This window comes from Pezoporus flaviventris, unplaced genomic scaffold (genome assembly GCF_033815535.1).
Source record: "Pezoporus flaviventris isolate CSIRO_AGI_PZ_B2104156 unplaced genomic scaffold, CSIRO_AGI_Pfla_v1 ptg000063l, whole genome shotgun sequence".
NCBI lineage: Eukaryota > Metazoa > Chordata > Aves > Psittaciformes > Psittacidae > Pezoporus > Pezoporus flaviventris.
Genome location: NW_026892611.1, coordinates 7,573,720 through 7,591,693, shown reverse-complemented (window position 1 = coordinate 7,591,693; position 17,974 = coordinate 7,573,720). Strand labels below are relative to the sequence as shown.

Genomic DNA, 17,974 nt, shown 5'->3' with positions numbered 1-17,974 from the left:
TGTACTGCTGTGGAAGAAACACCAGGATGTGGTTATACCAACCTCAAAGCACCAGTATCTGCTGCTACACAAGCATGGCCAGATCAGAAGAGAGGAGCTGTCCCATGGGGGATGAAGTGCAAACTTCATCACGCAACAGCCAGAGCCACTTGATTATCACAAGAGCAGAGAGGAGAGCACACAGTGGAGAAGCCCCACTTTAAAGTACAAGCTGGCAGGACAAAGCTTCCTCACTGAACTGTGGCTGTGCATGATGGGAGCAGCACAGGGATGCTTCAGCAAACATCTCCTCCTGGGCTCACATGGATGAGAGAGCCAAAGATAGTTGTACTCACAGGCAGAGCTAATTACCCAGGTAATGCCTTCCTTATAAAGAACCAGCTCAGAGCCAAGCTGAGGGATCTTCCCTTTGCACTGGCAAACACTGCTTCAGCTTCCTCGGGCAAAAGAGAGAGCCTGGAGGAGATTTCCTCCACACATGCCCTTGTACCCACCTTCCTTCCAACTGTTCACACATGGATGGGGTCTGGATATACCCTCTTGAGAGGCAGCAGGAATCATGTGCTTTTCTTTGTTGTGTGGTTATTATTTAAGCTTACTGCTCTCCTCCTAGCACCACAGGGAAGCTGCCTGGGGGAAAGGTGATCCCAGGTTTATGGAAAAGGGGGATGCCTGGGTTACAGCAGCTTTTGCCACAGCGAGACCTCGATCTGCTGGTAACAACAGCAAAATAGCCATTAGTTGCAGGAGGGAAGGGTGATAAAATGGATTGAGCCAATGGAACTTACCAGCTGTCCTTTGCTCTGTTCTCACAGCACTTAAGATGTCACTTTATCTGCTAACAGAGAGACCTGCATTGCAAGGGCAGAGACCTATGCACAGTCCCTACCTGCAGCCCCCAGGGTAGTGAGATGTTGCTAAAAGGTTCCTACAAACCACCTAAATCCTCTGCTAGTGCATGACAGCACCCTGCAGAAATGGTGTGCAGACCAGAGAACATTTCCAGCCCTTCCTTGCCTGTCCTGACAGCAACATCCCTCAGATAAAGTGGCTAAGAAGGAAGCTCTGGCAGGAGAGAAGAGCGCTATGCAGCTGACAGTGGCTCAGTAGCTGTTACATGAGCAAGAGGATGAGAGCCCTGCCTTCCCTTCCCACCTGGATGGTGACCAAAGTGGATTCTCCAGGGGCTAGAAAGTTCTGGGCTTGCTGCTGGCCACCTTCTCCTCTGCAGCAGCACTTTGCTCAGCTGTTTCTTTTCACAAACTTGCAAGGTACTTCTCCCCATCGTTGAGAGCTGGTAGAAAGCAGCCCTCCATGCAAAGGTTGTCAGGTACAAACAGAGGCAGAGAGCACAACCACATAAATCTTGTTTCTTAGGAAACCAGATTAAAAAAGAAGAAAAAGGAAAAGAGAAGCCCACTGACAACATACAATGCTATTGCTTTTGTCCAGAAGTAGCATAACAAATGTACATCATAACCACTTTTCTTTGCAAGCTGATTTAGAGATTGAAACTAGGAAGCAGACATGGCCTGAGGCATCACAGAATCAAATTCCATCAGCACAATGACTCCAAACTCGATCACCATCTGGACACATTTGCCTTTGCTTTTTATTTACTGCTTTTCCACAGAGCTTGGCTTTTCTTTTTTCCCCGTGGTCACTGTCGAAGCATCTCCTGCAAACTGAGACACTGAAACCTTTCCAGCTGTAAAGGCTTCCTTGGCAGAGCCCCACAAATGCTGGTGTAACACCTTCACAAGCCCCAGCAGCAGCAGTAGGAACTGAGTGCAGTGGCAGGGCCCACTGCATCCCAACAGGGTGTCCTCCTAGGAGACAGCACTGAGTCACACACTTCATGTTGGAAGTTCCATTTCCTCGGCCTAATACATTCCCTGCATCCACTGATGTAAGTCAGCACGCTTTCACAGCCCTCCACAGCGCTGCAGTCCTTCACAGGGATGAAGGATAAAGCTCTTGGAAGCACTCTCTGATCTTTACAAAGTAAATACAGCCCAATCTACACTTTCCCCAAATGTGATCAGCTTTTCTTTTTCCTTAAGAGTTTTTCCTAATTCTAGGCCAGCTCCATAACGCATTCAAGCAACAGAAATCTTCCCTTTTGCTTTGACAGGAGCTAGGTCCACTTCCTGGTACCTATAAACTGCCTTTTCTATGAGAGCCAGCAAAGGGCCTCAGCCTCAGCAAGAACCAGGAGGCACGCTCTGAATGATACTTCAAAATAGAAATCTTCTGCTTTCTTTGAGGTTTTTTTATCACAGCACGCTAAAGAAAATAAAGCAGGCAGCAACACTCTGGCCTCGTGCTAAAACACTGCAAATGTGAATTGATCAGGGACTGCTCAGTAAAGACCAAGGGCTGATTTCCTCCACTATCTGTTATTGCTTTTCAGCACTGAGACAAAACCAACCCTTCAGAGCTGAATTTGGGGAAAACACACAGAAGAGGCCCTCCCCAGCTACCAGAGTTGCAATTTCTTCTACTAACAGGCATTAGGTATCACCCTGGGGTGTCGGGGTGCATTGCTGCAGCACAGTCTCAGACAGGAGTGATACGGACATGGAAGTCATCTCAGCACTGAGAGAGCCAGTTATGCAGTTGGCTGCTATTTCTCTGAAGCTCTGTCTGCCAGCTCCTGGGCTGCCTTAATGTCTTGGAAAAGCAGAGGTGTCTCCACCATGGCTTGCCCTCTGGGAAAACATCCACACAGCCACCTGGAAGGATACGGGGTGACAGCCTGTCTGCATGTGACTGTGGCTAGGGAAGGGGGAAAGCTCCTGCTACCCCAGCTGAAGGGTAAGAAGTGCATGAAACACAGACTTCAGCATCACAGCCCTTCAGCAGCAGTGCAGCCACCTGCCCTCTCCTTTCCCATATCCACTGCAATGGAACACAGGCAGACACTGCAGATGAGCTCTCGCTCTGGTCCCACTTCTCCATCTGCTGTAGCACCCACACACCTCCCAGGATCACATTCACAGCCCCAGCATCCCAGCTGAGACCTGGTTCAGACCCTGCCTCAAACACCCCCAAAAGGAGAATCAGGGTGAACCAAAGAAGGTTTGGGATCTGCACATCCTGTCCCTCTTCAGGTAGTGAGGCTGAAACAGTGCCCATGCAGGCATGGGAGCTCCTCTGGTGCTGCAGTAGCTTTAAAGTGTTTGCTTAGATTAGAAAAAGAAATGCAGATTAAGTGAGGATTAACTAACACACACCAGGCTAACCTGGACACAGACTTTCACTTTTGACTTTGAGTCAACCTGCTAAATCCATGTCCACGGTGTTACAAAACATGGACAAGAACACAACAGGCAATGCTAACCCAAACCCAGCTCTCTCCTGCCAAGTTGTGACAATCACCCTGCCTGCAGCACAGCATCAGGATTCCCAGAACAAAAGGGCAGCCCCAAAAGTAAAGATCACAACTTTCAAAGCAATGTTTTCAGCTGGAAATAACTGCGATGGGAGGTGTTCCCGCTCTGTGCTGCTGGACCTGGCACTGCCTAAGCTGGTGGGGCAGGTGGATCAGGGAAGCCACCACTGCCAACCAGCAGAAGTGTCCCACTGCAGGGTGTGGGAGGGAGGACTCGCAGGGCAGCAGAGAAAGGGATCCACTGGAAACAGCAACTACTCTGGTGGGGTGGGTGAGTCAGCTTGGAAAGGAAAGGAGATGGAAAGAATTGTGGTTCCTTTGCTTGGGCACCTTGTCCAGATTTTTGTCTCATCTCTTCCATCCTTCATTTCAAGACATTTCTCCCTCATTTTCATGCCTGCTGGAAGAGCTCACAAACACTAACAGACATACAAGTCCCACCCAACCCCTCCAACCTGGTAAATCGCTTGTAAAACCAAGAGTAAGGGATGAAAAGCTAGCTGGGGACTAGCAGGGAATGAGCACACTTTATATCTGCATAGCATATTCTTGCTCCCAGCAGCTCTGTGCACTGGGACAGGGAGAAAGCAGCACACAAGTGTCTGCCTGGGTGCTCTGATGGGCCCATTTTCACCCACGGGAGGCCACTCCACGGCAGCAGTGAAAGCAGGACCCCCTCTCACCAGGCACAGTACGGAGCTGAGCCAGGCAGGGTTGCATGGAGGGCAGCAGGGTTTGGGTTCAACAGCCCCGCAACCACCCAGCTCTGCTCAGCAGGTACCTGCCCTGCATCTACCAGAACCTGCTGGAAGCCGTTTCCACAAGCCTTCAGGCACAGCCACACACACAAGGCAGTTCAGCTTTCACCAGCTGTCCAGCTCCTGCCCTCAGCCTGATCAAACCACGCCACAGGGCAAGCCCAGGGACAGGAGCACATCTGCAGATGGATTTTATGGGAATCCCAGCTGGGACAGTCAGGATTCACCTGCCTCTGAAAGAGGAGGACCAGAGAAGGAGCCTCCAGCATGAGCAGCCTTTCTGAATCTGAAACCCTTCAACTCTGGCTTCAGCTCAGCAAAGGCTTTAAAAGCCAAGGTTTGCCTTCTGCCCAGCACCCTGCACCTCACCACGTGACAAGTAAGGTCCTGTCTGGTGTACAGGGAGGCATCCCACATGGGGGAAAGCTGCAGGGGAGCCAGGCACTGCCCACCTGGGCCATGCTGTTCAGCATCTTAGAAACACCCCCATTTCCTTACATATCTTGCCTGCTGATTCCAGGCCAATCTTCCCATGCACAGCAGGTACTGAATACCACCACCCACATGCCTCTAATTTCAGGTGACCTGCTTCATAGCTAGAAAATGTCAGGACAAATCAGGAGCCTGCCTCCAAGATTCCTGCCTCTTGCATAAGGCAGCCCACCCCACCTCCCTCCCATTTGGCACTGCACACAAGCAGCAGCTCCATACCCAGTGGGAGCTGGTTCAATCCCTTGCACGCTACCCAAACCAGAAATGCAGATGTTAAAGGAGCAAGGCAGAGGGGATTCTAGCTCTCAGGGGGGCAAAGAAGGATGAGGAGCAGGGGAGAGACACACTTACGTAGTATTTGTCATCGTTCTCATTGTAAGCCAGCTTCACAACCCCGTAGGAACCCTAAAAATAAAACACACGTTGCACAGTCAGTTCATCAGCTTCACCTTGTCTCCTCGCTGCTCAAGGCTGGTACACCGTGGCTGTAGACAGGGACCAAAAAGCCCACCTTCAAGGTCCCAGACTATGCCTACCCCTAAGCAAAATCTACAGGTGATGAGAACCCACAGCAAGGTTGTATGCTTTGGCAGCTCTGTTGGAGCCCTGGGGCATTTGAGGATTAACAATGTCTGAAGGAGTTGAGTGATAGCCCATCCTGCCCTGTGCCAAAGCCAATGTGTCTGTCTTACCTCAAACGTGGGTGGGGAGCAGAGAGAATCATTGCCAAGCAGATATGTTTTGTGCAAGTCTGGAAATTCTGCATGACTCCCTTTCCTGTACTTGTGCACAAGACCACTGTCAGCACAAAACCTCTGTATCTCTTGAGAGCAAATGGAGTTCAGTGAGGAGCAGCCGCCTGCTTCACACCAACTGCATGTTGACCAGGCAGATGAAGACCTGGATTGCTGCTGTAACCACAGCTCCAGTGACAGCTTGGAGCCAGACTCCATCCAAATCACTATGGTTTTTTTTCAGTTCTATGTCAACACTATACATTTTATGCAAGCAAGACATGACAGCATGGCTAGGTACCATCCCTGACAGATACCTGGAATGGTTTGGGTTGGAAGGAACCTTAAAGCTCATCCAGCTCCAACCCCTGCCATGGGCAGGGACACCTTCCACTAGAGCAGCTTGCTCCAAGCCCCTGTGTCCAACCTGGCCTTGAACACTGCCAGGGATGGGGCAGCCACAGCTTCTCTGGGCACCTGTGGCAGTGTCTCAGCACCCTCACAGGGAAGAGCTTCTTCCTAATCTGAATCTCCCCTCTTTCAGGTGTCTACTGAATAAATGAGTGGAATTAACACTATAGCCTTCAAAACATATCTCTTGACCTCACTAAGAGCTGGAATGTAGCTCCTGTTCTCAGAGGAGACCAACAAGCCATGCAGATGATCCAGAAGAACAGCAGGCCCAGTAGACTCTCTACCAACCTCAGGGTGCCTGTCTGCTCACTGTGACTCAAAGGGAAGGAGGAGGTAGGGCAAATCCACCACAGAAAAGGCCTCATGCTCTCCTTAAGTCATACTTAAGCCAACAACAAAAGCCATAAGCTGTGTGTGAGTTTCAGATAACATCGACTGATCTGCTGTACCACCAGCAGTGGTATCTCCATCCTTACCCGCTGATGCCAGCAGCCAAACGCACAGCCTACTGCACAGATGGTAAGGTGCCTCCTCCCATGGCCTGGGGCCTTCTGCTTTGGAGAGGAGTTTGTGCTAATGAAACTCCTGGTGAAGGTCCCTACAGCTCAGGCTGCAGTCCCCTCTGACTGCAAACATAAGCTTCCAGACAGCACCATCGCTCATGGCCCCATCTGCAATGGTGGCAGACATCCAAACATGCAGGTGTCTGAGCTGCTCACCAGCCTAGACCTCTAAATAACTTTGGAGTTATTAGAATCAGTCTGCAGCTTTTAAATGCGGTCTAGAATTAAACTAGTTCATTGATGGACATAAAAACTTAAACTCATCCTGGGGGTGACCAAACACCTGCCCTGATCTTTGTTTGGTTTTCTTTCTTTGATGGGTTGTATTAATGCGTCAGAAGCTGTTAGTGTGACATTTGGCAAGCAAACCCCCTGGAAGGGAGCCAGCTGAACAACCTGCACAGGGAAGGAAGGTAAATTTAGCTTTCAGAGGAAGTAGCTCCACTTTGACCTTGAACAAAACTTGCTCAAACTAATAAGGCATAAACCAAAGAAAACACTCCCAAACCAAACACAGGGTTTGGCCTTGGCCAGTAAGATCCCTTAGCCTGGCACAGTCTTTCCACTCGTGTGTACATGCAGGTTGCTTGTGACAAACATCAGCTCCGGGAACTTACCTTGCCTATTTCACTCTGCAGCTTGTACTGGTTTAACTGCACACAGTCCTGCAGATCAAAAGAACATAATTAAAGTGCTGGTAAAAGGAAACGACTGAGTTTGAATCACTATCAAGTAGAGGCAGAGTGCTGAATAATGAAAGACTAAATCTCATTTAAACGGGTATGCGTTACACTAGAAACACTTTTTATTTTACTGTGCTCAATACCAAGCAGGAAAACACCTGTCCCCAGCTCCACGGAGCTCTCGCAGCTCCCAGGGACTCACTCCAGCCCCAGGGTCACAGCATCAGCCTGGCAAAGACAGGGACCCTCTGTGGGCTGTGTGCAAGGGCTGTGCCTGCACCCAGGGGAGCCCTCATCTGGACCATGGGCTGGTCTTGGAGGAGAGCACATGGATCCAAGCTCCTCCGCTGTACCACACAAACAGTAAAGGATTCCTTTAAAGGGGATGTGGTAACATACATGACCCCTAAGCAGGTCTGATCCTTGCGTGCAAGCTACCCAGCACTGAAACCCCAAGGGGTGGGAAGGTGGTGGATGCTGCAAGCTGTGACAGGGCTGTAATGGTGGGGTGCTAAGTTACTCAGTGACCAGGAGCATCACAGGGAGTGATGGTGGCCCCAGGCATCCACCACTGGAAAGCAAGGTGGAACAGAAAAGCCAGGCACTTACCTGGTATTAAATCCACCCTTCCTTAGCATTGTACTACCTAAAGGAAAACACTTCCACAGAGCAGCAAAAGCTCCACAGCTCTGTTTCACTGGGAGCTGACACTTCCACCCTCATTAGTTACAAGCAGAAACCCCCAGATGCCACAGAAGCCCTGGGGGGCTCCAGACCGTGAGTGCAGTGTGGGCAGAGCACTCTGCCTGCACCCAGCTCTGCCTGCACCAGGCTCTGCCTGCACTGCCTGGCTGCTGGGGAGCACCTAGGGACCTGCCCGCCTTGGCCACCACAATGGGGACCATGGGGAGAGCTCACACCTCGCTGCAGTGCAGAGCTGCTGGCAAAGAGTCAGAGCACTCTTATGGGGATCTCTGCCATTGTCTGGACTTCACACACAGCACTTACCTGCACTGCAGGGGCAGGGAGAGCCCCAAGCTCGGTGGGGTGAGAGAAGGGCCCCTCTGAGATGGTGTGTGCTCAGCTTTAGATGGGACATGCTTCCCCACACACAGCACACACTACTTGTCCCTGAGACTGCCAAGCACTAAAAAGGCTGGAAATCCACTTCCAGCCCCTGCACCAGGAACAAAGCTGATATAAAATACACAGACAGGTAGATTAGCCTCCCCATAAACCTCAAAATAGCCCTGCAGTCTGCAGAAGTAGTGCCAGGACAGAAAAGCTGGGCCAGACGCCTTCAGCAAGATCAAGGGGTGTTACAGCCTTGGCCCCATGCAGAATCCCCATCCTCTGCCTCTCAGGATGCAATAGAACATGGACATGGTAGATGGTATCTTTTACTTTCCCTACCATCACGAACAGAAGACACTCTTAACACAAGCAATCATCACAGCGAAGGAGAACACAGGAATGGTGAAGTGATGACTTTTTAAGCTTGCAAGCACTGGCTTGTCAGGAATACAAGGAATTATTTCAATCTTAATCTTGTTCTCAGTAAGGAAAGCTTTTTCTACTGCTCTGACAGGGAAGAGGAGCCAATTGTGAGTAATGAGCCTGTAGAAGTGTATTAACTCTGCTGCTAGCAAAGCACATGTCATTCCAAAGGCAAAACCCAATACATCTGAACTAAGAGCAACAAGACAGGTGAGAACAAGACCCAGCAAAAGCAAAGATGCAAAATACACGGCCAGTGCAAAACTGCAGGGATGAGGAAATGCTCACCAGAATGGCAGGAAAAGCCAACACCCTCTGAGAAAGCCTCCAACCACCTCAGTACCTCCTGCTCCTGCAATGACCAGGTCCTGTTACCAAGCCTCCTCCCCTAAGTCAGGGTTACTTCCATAAGTAAATACAGCCTTTTCCATGTAGCTATGGACAATTTGGTCTGCACTCAGTACTGCTTCAAGCCAAGGTGACATCTCTAAAGCACCAAGTCTGCTGCTGCTTCTTGCCAACACACTGTGAAGCCCCCCAGAAAGAGGAGAGCCCTTTGTGAAGGACACGGTCCATCCAGTGGGCAAACCCTCTTCCAAAGCTTTTAGTGCAACCGAGGAGGGACTATTCCTTGTCCCTGTGTCCAAGGCACCAATTCCTTTGACTCTGATCATCACCTTCCCACCACCCCTCATTCATCACCACTCTCATCCTTCACCAGACTGATCACCTGAAATATCTCTCTAGTTCTTCACTGTTGCTAAATAGAGCTTGTGAGCAATGCCAGGACACCCTTTCACCATCATCTGAGCTTTTCCCATGCTTCAGCACTTGAGCTGAATGTAGCAAAATCAAAACAGATTATAGGTGTCTTCTGCCTTTATTTCCTTGGAGAAAGCCCATAATTCAGAGCTCAAGTGACTGCTGCCACGTGTTGCTGCAGACTGGCAGGGTGATTACGATGTTATTTGGTTCTCCTGCAGGAAGTGGGATAATTGTACTGCTCCTTTATCAGAGTAAAACACTTATCTCTGGGCCAAGTGTTTCTTAAAGATAACAGTGTACAGTCCTCTTGATTTCATCACGCCAATGTATTTGCAACTGCTGCTAAATAAGAACAGAGCAAGAACTTGAATGAGATCCTTTAATGAACAGCTGTCAGCAAATCAGATTGCTGTGTCTGTCCAAGTGAGCAAGAATTATTCCACCTTAAAAAGAACCTGCCCATTTGTTCACATCTCCAAGGTATTACTCAAGAGAGGGAGGGGAGAATCAATGCCACAGAAAACAAAAACTGATTAAAAATCACAAAGCACAGTGAATGAGCTCAAACTGAAACGGGAAGTTCAGGTTAGATATAAGGACGAAGTTCTTTACTGAGGAGGCGCTGGCACAGGGTGCCCAGAGAAGCTGTGGCTGCCCCATCCCTGGCAGTGCTCGAGGCCAGATTGGACAGAGCCTTGGGTGACGTGGTCTAGTGTGAGGCATCCCTGCCCATAGCAGGGGGATTGGAACTGGATGATCTTAAGATCCTTTCCAACCCAAACCATTCTATTATTCTATGAAGCCCAGAGTCCAGGCCCAATTCCATAAATCCATTGCCACCACCACTGGGTGACAGAAACCCTGAGAAATTGGGAATTGAGCTTTGCTGTCCAGGATGAATGCAGGGATGAGGAGGAAAGAGCGAGAGCTTGTTTCCAGACTAAGCAGACTGCCCACATTCTTATATAACGGATGCATTAAAAGAAGGCAAACCCAGGAATCTGAAAAGAAGGCAGTTTTCAGCCTTTCAGAGATACACTTTAAAGAGGAACATGGGAAAGAAAATTGGGAACTAGCACCAATTTAAACTCATCCTGCCTGGAAGGGGAAGTGAAAGGAGTTCTAAAGAGAAACAAAACTAAAAGCCAGACAAGGGGTAATACAGGGGCAGCAATGAACACAATAACAAGTTATTCAGGGGAAGAGCAGGACACACAGAAAGCCCAGAGCTCATGGAGGTAAAAGAAATAAACAACATCCAAACCCAAGGGCTGAACCTGAAGCCCAGCACCATGAGTAGCTGCTGGCAGGAGCACTGGCACAAGGCAAAGCACTCCTCACACCAAAGCTGGAAGTATTCTCACATTGGCAGAGTGGTCAGAAGAATGAAAGGGGGCTGGGACCAGTGGGATGAAGGCAGCTCCTTTCCAGCTCCTCTGCAGCTGCAGCTTTGGGCTTTCTCCTTCCCTCAAACCTTGATCTTCTACAAGTTGGCAATGTAATTTTAAATAAAGGTTAATTAATACAAGGAAAAGAAGTTAGCAATGCCTGGGGGAGACTCTTCTTTGAAGAAGTGTTTTCCAAGTCTGTATGATCTTTTCAAAAGAGCTGCAGTTTGAGCACCACAGAAGAGGAGTTTGGGAGACTCGTGGAAGGGGAAGCTCTCCAGTCCATGCTGTGTAGGAGCTTGGTCCCCACCACTGCCCTGGTCCCACCTGGGTTCACCTTTGTTCACTCCTAACAAAACCAGGCAGCTCCCAGAGACTGGAGGAGCATGAGACCTGGATCAGCCTGGTGCTGAAAGATGTAGGAAGCCAAGGAAAGAAAGGACAAAGCAACCTGTTTTCCGTGCCACTGGGATAAGCCATGGACCTCAAGCTTTGGAAAATTCCCTTTGTCAGCTCATCCTCCTCCCTGCACAGCTGGGCCAGCAGCAGCTGCATCAAGGAGGGAGAATGCACTGGCCTGACTCATCTTCCCCAATTCTCCTAAAGCACAGAGGGCCCCAGCTGATGGCTGGGAGCTGGAATGACCTCCTGCTGATCCCAGAGGGTGGAGAGACCATGCAGGCGCCAGGGCTGGAAAAAACAGGGATGCCAGGGACTGGGTGGATGCTGGGAGAGAAAGGGAATGTGTGAAAGAAAAGACAACGCAGCCAGAAGAGACTGGAGAAGAGAAAGTAAAAAGCACTTAAGAGTGCTGGGAGGTATGGGGAGAAAGCCTGGAAAAAGACATCTTTTATTCTTCTTCTATCCACCCTCCAATAAGACTTCTTGGCTACCTATAAAGGTTGGTTTGGGATGGCAGAATAAAACCCCCCACAGCACTGCACTGTCAAATGCCACTTTCCGACAAGCAGCACCTCTACCCTTTCACAGATACAAGCCCTGCCATTTTACAGGGGGCAAGTTCTGTCAAACATGGTGACAAGGTGCCCATCAGGCTGTACAAACATGGTCCCAAGAGCCTTGCCCTGGAACCTACGAGCACTGGAGCATCATCCGTGCGGCAAAGCAGAAGCTGCTTTCAGCAGCCCCAGGGAAATCCTCTTGCCACACTGCCAGCACCAAGGAGCAGCTGAGAATGTCACATCAACAGAGGCAATGTGGGCCAGCAACCCAAATACTGGGACCTGTGCCTCAGCTCTACAGTTATGCACCCTTAATAGCATTAGCTTAATCACTTCTGTGCCACAGCTAAAGTAAAGCCATTCCCTTGTTAGAGCAAAACACTGATGGGCAGCAAAGGCAGCAGAAATCCCACCAGCCTCTGGAGTGCTCCAACCAGAAGGGGCAGCACTGAAAGGACCTTCCAAGGCCATAGTCCATGAATAATCCAAGAAAGCAGGGAATGAGCAGGAGACTTTTTAAACTACAGATCAGTTTTGACAGAGATAGGGCAGATCAGGTTAAGCGCACAGCAGTGCTGTGAGGAGAGCAGAACACATTACTTCTCTTGCAGAGTTAACACCACAGATCCAGACTTGGCAGCAGCAGCTGCAAGACACCAGCGCTGCCAACTGCGTCCCAGGCCATTGGGAACTGCCTCTATGCAAGACAACAAGCCCTGGCTCTGCTGCAGCCCTGCCAGCCCAGGAGCCATCATCTTCCTAAATGACAAACCCAAGCAGCCCCACTCAGAAGGCAGGGACAGGACATCCCGATGCACTGCCCACTCGCCACTGGGTGAATCCTCCTGCCGCATCACAGCCTCAGCTTCAGCTCTTGGGTCCTCTCACCCCTGAATGTAAGTTTTCCTCCCAATCTGTGAACAAATATCAAGGTAGCATTAAAAAGCTGAGCAGAGTCCCTCTGACACATGGTGCTTCCATAATTTAGCAGAGAACAACGGAAAATTCACCTCTGCTGTATCCTCATAGCACATCTCTCCATTATTCCTCCAGATTAGTCGAGGACACAGAGCTGCTGACAGCAAGCTGACACTGCTGCTATGACTGGAGAGAAAAAGCAGATTCCAGCCTAGATGGCTATCAGCACAGCACAGGAAACATTGATATGCACTGTGCCATCCATCTCTGCTCCTGATAGACAGTGCCTGCACCTGTGCCACTGATAAAGCCCAAATGCTCATCAATTTCATTTTCATTCTTGCACCCTGTGACTCACTTGGGCAGCAATGGATGAACTGCCACTTGAAAGGCACTGACTGATGGTGCTGGATACTCAATGCAAGGAGAAAGGAGCAGGTGAGAGAGCCATGGACTTGAGTACAAATGTGCAGCTTGCCTAGAAGATGTGTCAGAGTCATTTGCAGGGAAACCAGGGGCAATGCCATGATCAGTGAGCTGGATCTCGTCAGTGACCCACCAACCTCCCTGCTCATTGAGGGCCTGCACATCAAAAACATCAACAGAAAACGCAGCAGCAGCTGCTGCTCGTACACTGGGACTGTACCTCTCATCGCAGGTTTATTGTATAACCACAACTGAGGGCCAAAAGCCTCAACATGGAGTCCCCCATAACTCCTAGAAGCCCAGCCTGTACCTCCTGCTTTGGCAGTCTTTCCTACCCACATGCACAGCTTTGCTAATTGCTTAGAGCAAATGTACTGAGCAAATGCACACCACAGCTGAAGATCTGCTCTCCGTTTCTCTGTGGTCCCTGCTGTATAGCTCAGATTTGGACTGTCAGTGCCTCTCACAGCCATGAAGACAAAGACCATGCAACATAGCCTCTTAGGTAGGTCAGCCATGGGATGCTGGAGCTGGGCTGTGCGCAGACTGCACGCTCACCTTGCTGTCACACACCTAACACTTATTTTTCCTTATGCTGTGGTCAGTTTCAAACTTTCTCCTATAAGTAAGTATGCATCTTCCTAGTCCTCTTGTTATTCCTTACAGGATACAGGTACTGCCCCTATAAGCTGGGAAGATGAAGCACAGCTCCTGAGAGCACTGCTGCAAGGGCAAGCTCCCACCTCCAAACCTGCACAGCTCTCACCTGGGCTCCCTTTCCCCTCCTACCCCAGTGATTCTCCATTAATATGAATGACGGTTTCCAAGGAGCAGGGCTTTGTTAAGCATCTGGGCTGCACTGGAGCAGGGCTCTTAATAGTTATATCAGAGTGACCATTAAAAACACAGTACAGTGTAAAGAATTGCTGCAAGAGCAGGGAAGTGGAAGGCTCCACATCTGCACTTCAAACTAAGCATTTCCCACACAGTAGGCAACAACCATTGCTCCCCAGGATGCAGATGCTGTGGAAGAGGACAGGGTATTTTGGCTTTGCTTGCAGATGGGAATGTGCTAGTCACACTCGACTGCACTTCCTTTGAAACAGATTTCAGAAAAGCCACACTGCTGGCACAAAGTACTGCAGGATGGGAGAGCTGGCACACAAGTCACGTCCGCTTCCAAAACTGGCTCCTCTCCTCCCTGTCTCACTTATTAAAGCATATGGCTGCTGTCAGAGAAGCTGAAATCTCTGCAGTGCACCTTCTGTGGATATCCTCTTATCCTGGGGGGGTGGCACAGCCCATCTCACAGCTAATGTGACATGCAAAACTTCCCAGAGGACAATGACCAGTTTGCTTGTGCGCAGCACCCACCCTCTCAGATGTCCAAAGGGCAAACACTCACTTTCCAGGAGGAAAACAATAAACCACACAGATATTGAGCTCTAGGTCACTTGGCAAAAGTCTAAACTTCAGAGATATGGGCCCTTATGACCACAGTGGGATTTAGGCATCTCATCTGGGAGCACCACAGTGCCCAAGAACAACACATTGGCACAGTGGCACCAGCATAGCCACGTTCAGTAACATCTTCTTCCATCAGCTGGGTGAGGAAGAGTCAGAGCGTAGCAGCTCTTGAGCCCCTGGCTGCTGTGTTTGTCCCACTCCAGTGCCTGGACACAGCAGGAGAAGTGAATTCATGGATGAGCATTGCTGTACTTTCAGTTCTAAAAGAAAAGGATTGAAAATACCCATGAAAAGGGCCTGTCCCTCACCACAACAAGGCTCATGGTCACAAGATAAACCAGAGTCTTCTGCAGCACAGAGCAGGAGATGCAGCCCTCCCTGCAGGGTAAGGCCAGCAGGTCCATGCCACCGTTGGTTCCTCTCTTTTATGGCAGCTCCAAGTGAGACTGCAGAGCTGTGGCACTCAGAGATCCCCCTCCCCTTCCTCTGCCCTGCCCTATTCCCCAAGAGCAGAAACACAAGACAAATATGCCTGGGAATCAAATTCAGTCTGGAGAAAAACATCAAGGCATAGAAAACTTGGTTTTCCTCCACAAATAGCAGATAAAAATCTCAGGAAAGGGCACAGCCTGGACTTGGGGGAAAATTCAGGCGTAAATCCATGTTTTCTTCCCCAAACCCACTGCCAGTGCTGCCGAGATGACGCTCCCTCTCCAGTACTCCAGACAGCCCACTCCCTACTTACAGACTTTCCCCAGAGAGTAGCGCTGTACAAAACATCGTGGCTTCAAGAAGCACCCATTTTACAGCACGTCCATCACGCCTGGCTGTCAAAGGAAGCCCTGCCCCTTCCTCATGGGCATTGCTGAAGGCTCAGCGGCTCCAGCACCACACTGAGCAGCATGGTTTAAACAGCCCCCTCCCTCTGCTCCCCATCCTCTCCATGACATACAGCACAGGGAATTACAACCAGCAGATGCTTCCAACAAGACACTTGACCACTAACAGTGTGTTACACTTCAGGGACAAGTCTGAGCCCAGGTCTGGTAGCAAAGAGCTGCCACAAGATGGACAGCAGGAACAGCCACAGCCACCCTGAGAGTCTCCTCTGAAGGAGAGGAGGGTCACAGTCCTTGGTTACCACTGCTGTTACAAAAGCTTTAAAGACAAAGGGAAATCCTGACAGGAGTAGGAAGAATCAGTGCATTTAAGCTCTTTATAAAATTAAATCATGCCTTCAATAATGGCAAAACACAGTAGGAGATACATAATCTCCAGAAGCTTAAATCCATAAAATACCACCAGCAAAGCTGCTGTGACTCATAAACTCCCAAAGGGCACATACAGAAAGAACAGGAAAGCAAAGCAATCTGGGGGCAGCCCTTTCTCTGAACAGCGTAAGAGGCTTTCTGTGTGCCACTGCTGCCACTGCAGGGGTCCTGGCCCCTCAACAGAACTATCCCAGGCAGGGGAGGGCTGAAGGACCAGCACAGGTCTGGAGGATGGATGCAAAGGCCATTCCAAGCTAACACACTCCCTGGTCGCAGGGATTTTTTTTTCCTCTTAGAAGAAACACTGCTTTCAGATCTACTCCTCCAAAAGACTGAAGACACCATTACCAGTTAAGACAGACTTGCCTTGCCTTGACACCACAAGTACAGGAGAGAATGTGCCTACCTCAGAATCTGATATGGAGACCCGATTGGACTCTATTGTTGGTCTCCTCATTATACGTGGTGATGGCCCTGTGGCATAAGGACCATAACCTGGTGTGTTGCTAGAAGCCAAATAACTTCCTGATGATCTTTCCTGAAGAGACAACTTCCTACTTGATAATACAGGTCTAGTGAGAGGTCTCTTGGGAACATTCCTCCAGTGAGCATCTTCTGACCGTGGGGAAGGCGGAAATTCATTCATTCTCGTGTCACTGTTGACTCCATTTCTTTGGCTGTCTTTTAGGTTATCAGAAAAGACTGTGTCATTCTCTTCAGTGCTGCCTTCACCATTTTGGTCACTTCTGTCTGGACCAACAGCCACATCTATAGCTGCTACCTGCTCTGCCAGTTCAGTTTGTGTGTCTTTACAGCACATGTCTATACCTCCATCCATGGCATTCGCTGAAGAATCCCCCATGCCTGTGTCCAGCTCGTATGGTCTCAGATGGCACTGCAGAGAGCTGTGATGCTCACAGACAGCATCTGGCCTGAAGGAACCTCTCCATGAAATACCTAAAAGGAATAAATACAAACAGAGTGAATAATTGTATTCACTCAGCACAAGCACAACCAAGACATTCATCTCTGGCTTCTTCCAATGTAAAAGAAAGGGAAGGCAAAACACTGGCAGGTTGTAAACAAGTTGCAAACACTCAGAAGGAAAGGCAAACCTAAGCATCAGGCTAGGGTTTATGAAAGCCATAAACAGGAGATTTTATTTGATGTGCAACAAGTGACACAGCTGAAGTGAACTTCTTCTGCAGCTAGACCAACAGTCAACCAGAGCTTACAACAGTGGGAGAAGTGAACAAGCTGAGGAGAAGGGGTCAAACTTTTGACTTCTCAAATTACCTATTTATAGGGTACGAGAGCTTCTGGTATGTATCCAAACCTGACACACAGAACTCCACAGCCCTTTAGGGCTCCACAGTAGTCCCTCTGGTGCCCTGCAGGGCTCTAAAGAGTGTCACAGAATGCCCTGGAAAGCCAAGCCATGGCTGGTGACTTCCACGTTCTGTTACTTGCAATGGAGTCAACAGCAAAGGCAGTCTGGTACTAGGGCCCCCCACAGTGAGCAAACACACGTTAACCTTGCTGTCCACCATGTATAAAAGCTATATTGAGTTGCAGATCAACAATACTTAATGGTTACCAGCATGTGGGAATCAGTTTTTCCTTTGGAAAAGTCCTACAGAGCACAGAAACACAGTACAAAGCTAAAACTGCCGAATAAAACCTCATTTTCCTGGATGCTGATTTCAGACTCAATTCAAAACAGATTTCAGTCTCCCCAGCACAGTCCAGAGCAGGAAATGATGCTCTGCAGCATATGGCTGTCATCCCTTAATCACCTCTGAAGATGCAGTGCTGTAGGATGCATCCCATGGGGATAGCGGAGGAGAACTTAGTTTTAGTCCATCAGTCTGCACTGCATCCAGTGCCTTTCATTGCAGGTTTAACACTGAAATAGTGCAACCTTTGGTCCTCCACACTCAAAGCAGGTTGTGCACCAGGTGGCACTTGCATTGTCCTGTTTTCACACTGGCTACATGTAATTTACATGAGGAAGGAGAAGCTCAGCAAGTTCAAAAAGCCCCATCCAGCATCAACCTGGGGACACAGGAGGAGCTCCGAGCAAAGATTGATCCAGGATGGAAGCTGCCCAGTGATGCTCAGTTAAACACACCACAGCTGCACTCTGCTGCAAGGAGAGACCTCCCAAACCCCTGCAGAAGTGAAGCAGCCAAGCTCAAGCAATCTTTTATATCCATAAGGAAACTAGAGAAAGCTCTGGAGG

General features: G+C 49.4%; 1 protein-coding gene across 3 annotated transcripts in view; it reads right to left on the bottom strand.

Annotated features, from left to right (window-relative positions):
• The window catches only part of CAMKK1 (calcium/calmodulin dependent protein kinase kinase 1), a 95,618-nt gene that overhangs the window by 39,972 nt on the left and 37,672 nt on the right, over positions 1-17,974 (bottom strand). For all 3 annotated transcript variants that reach the window (XM_061470396.1, XM_061470395.1, XM_061470397.1), the window contains exons 2-4: positions 16,139-16,689; positions 6,973-7,020; positions 4,996-5,049 (exon numbers count right to left, since the gene is read on the bottom strand). In XM_061470396.1, coding sequence (XP_061326380.1) covers positions 4,996-5,049; positions 6,973-7,020; positions 16,139-16,594 — 558 coding nt within the window. In that variant the 5' untranslated portion in view covers positions 16,595-16,689. The remainder of the gene's footprint in view (positions 1-4,995; positions 5,050-6,972; positions 7,021-16,138; positions 16,690-17,974) is intronic.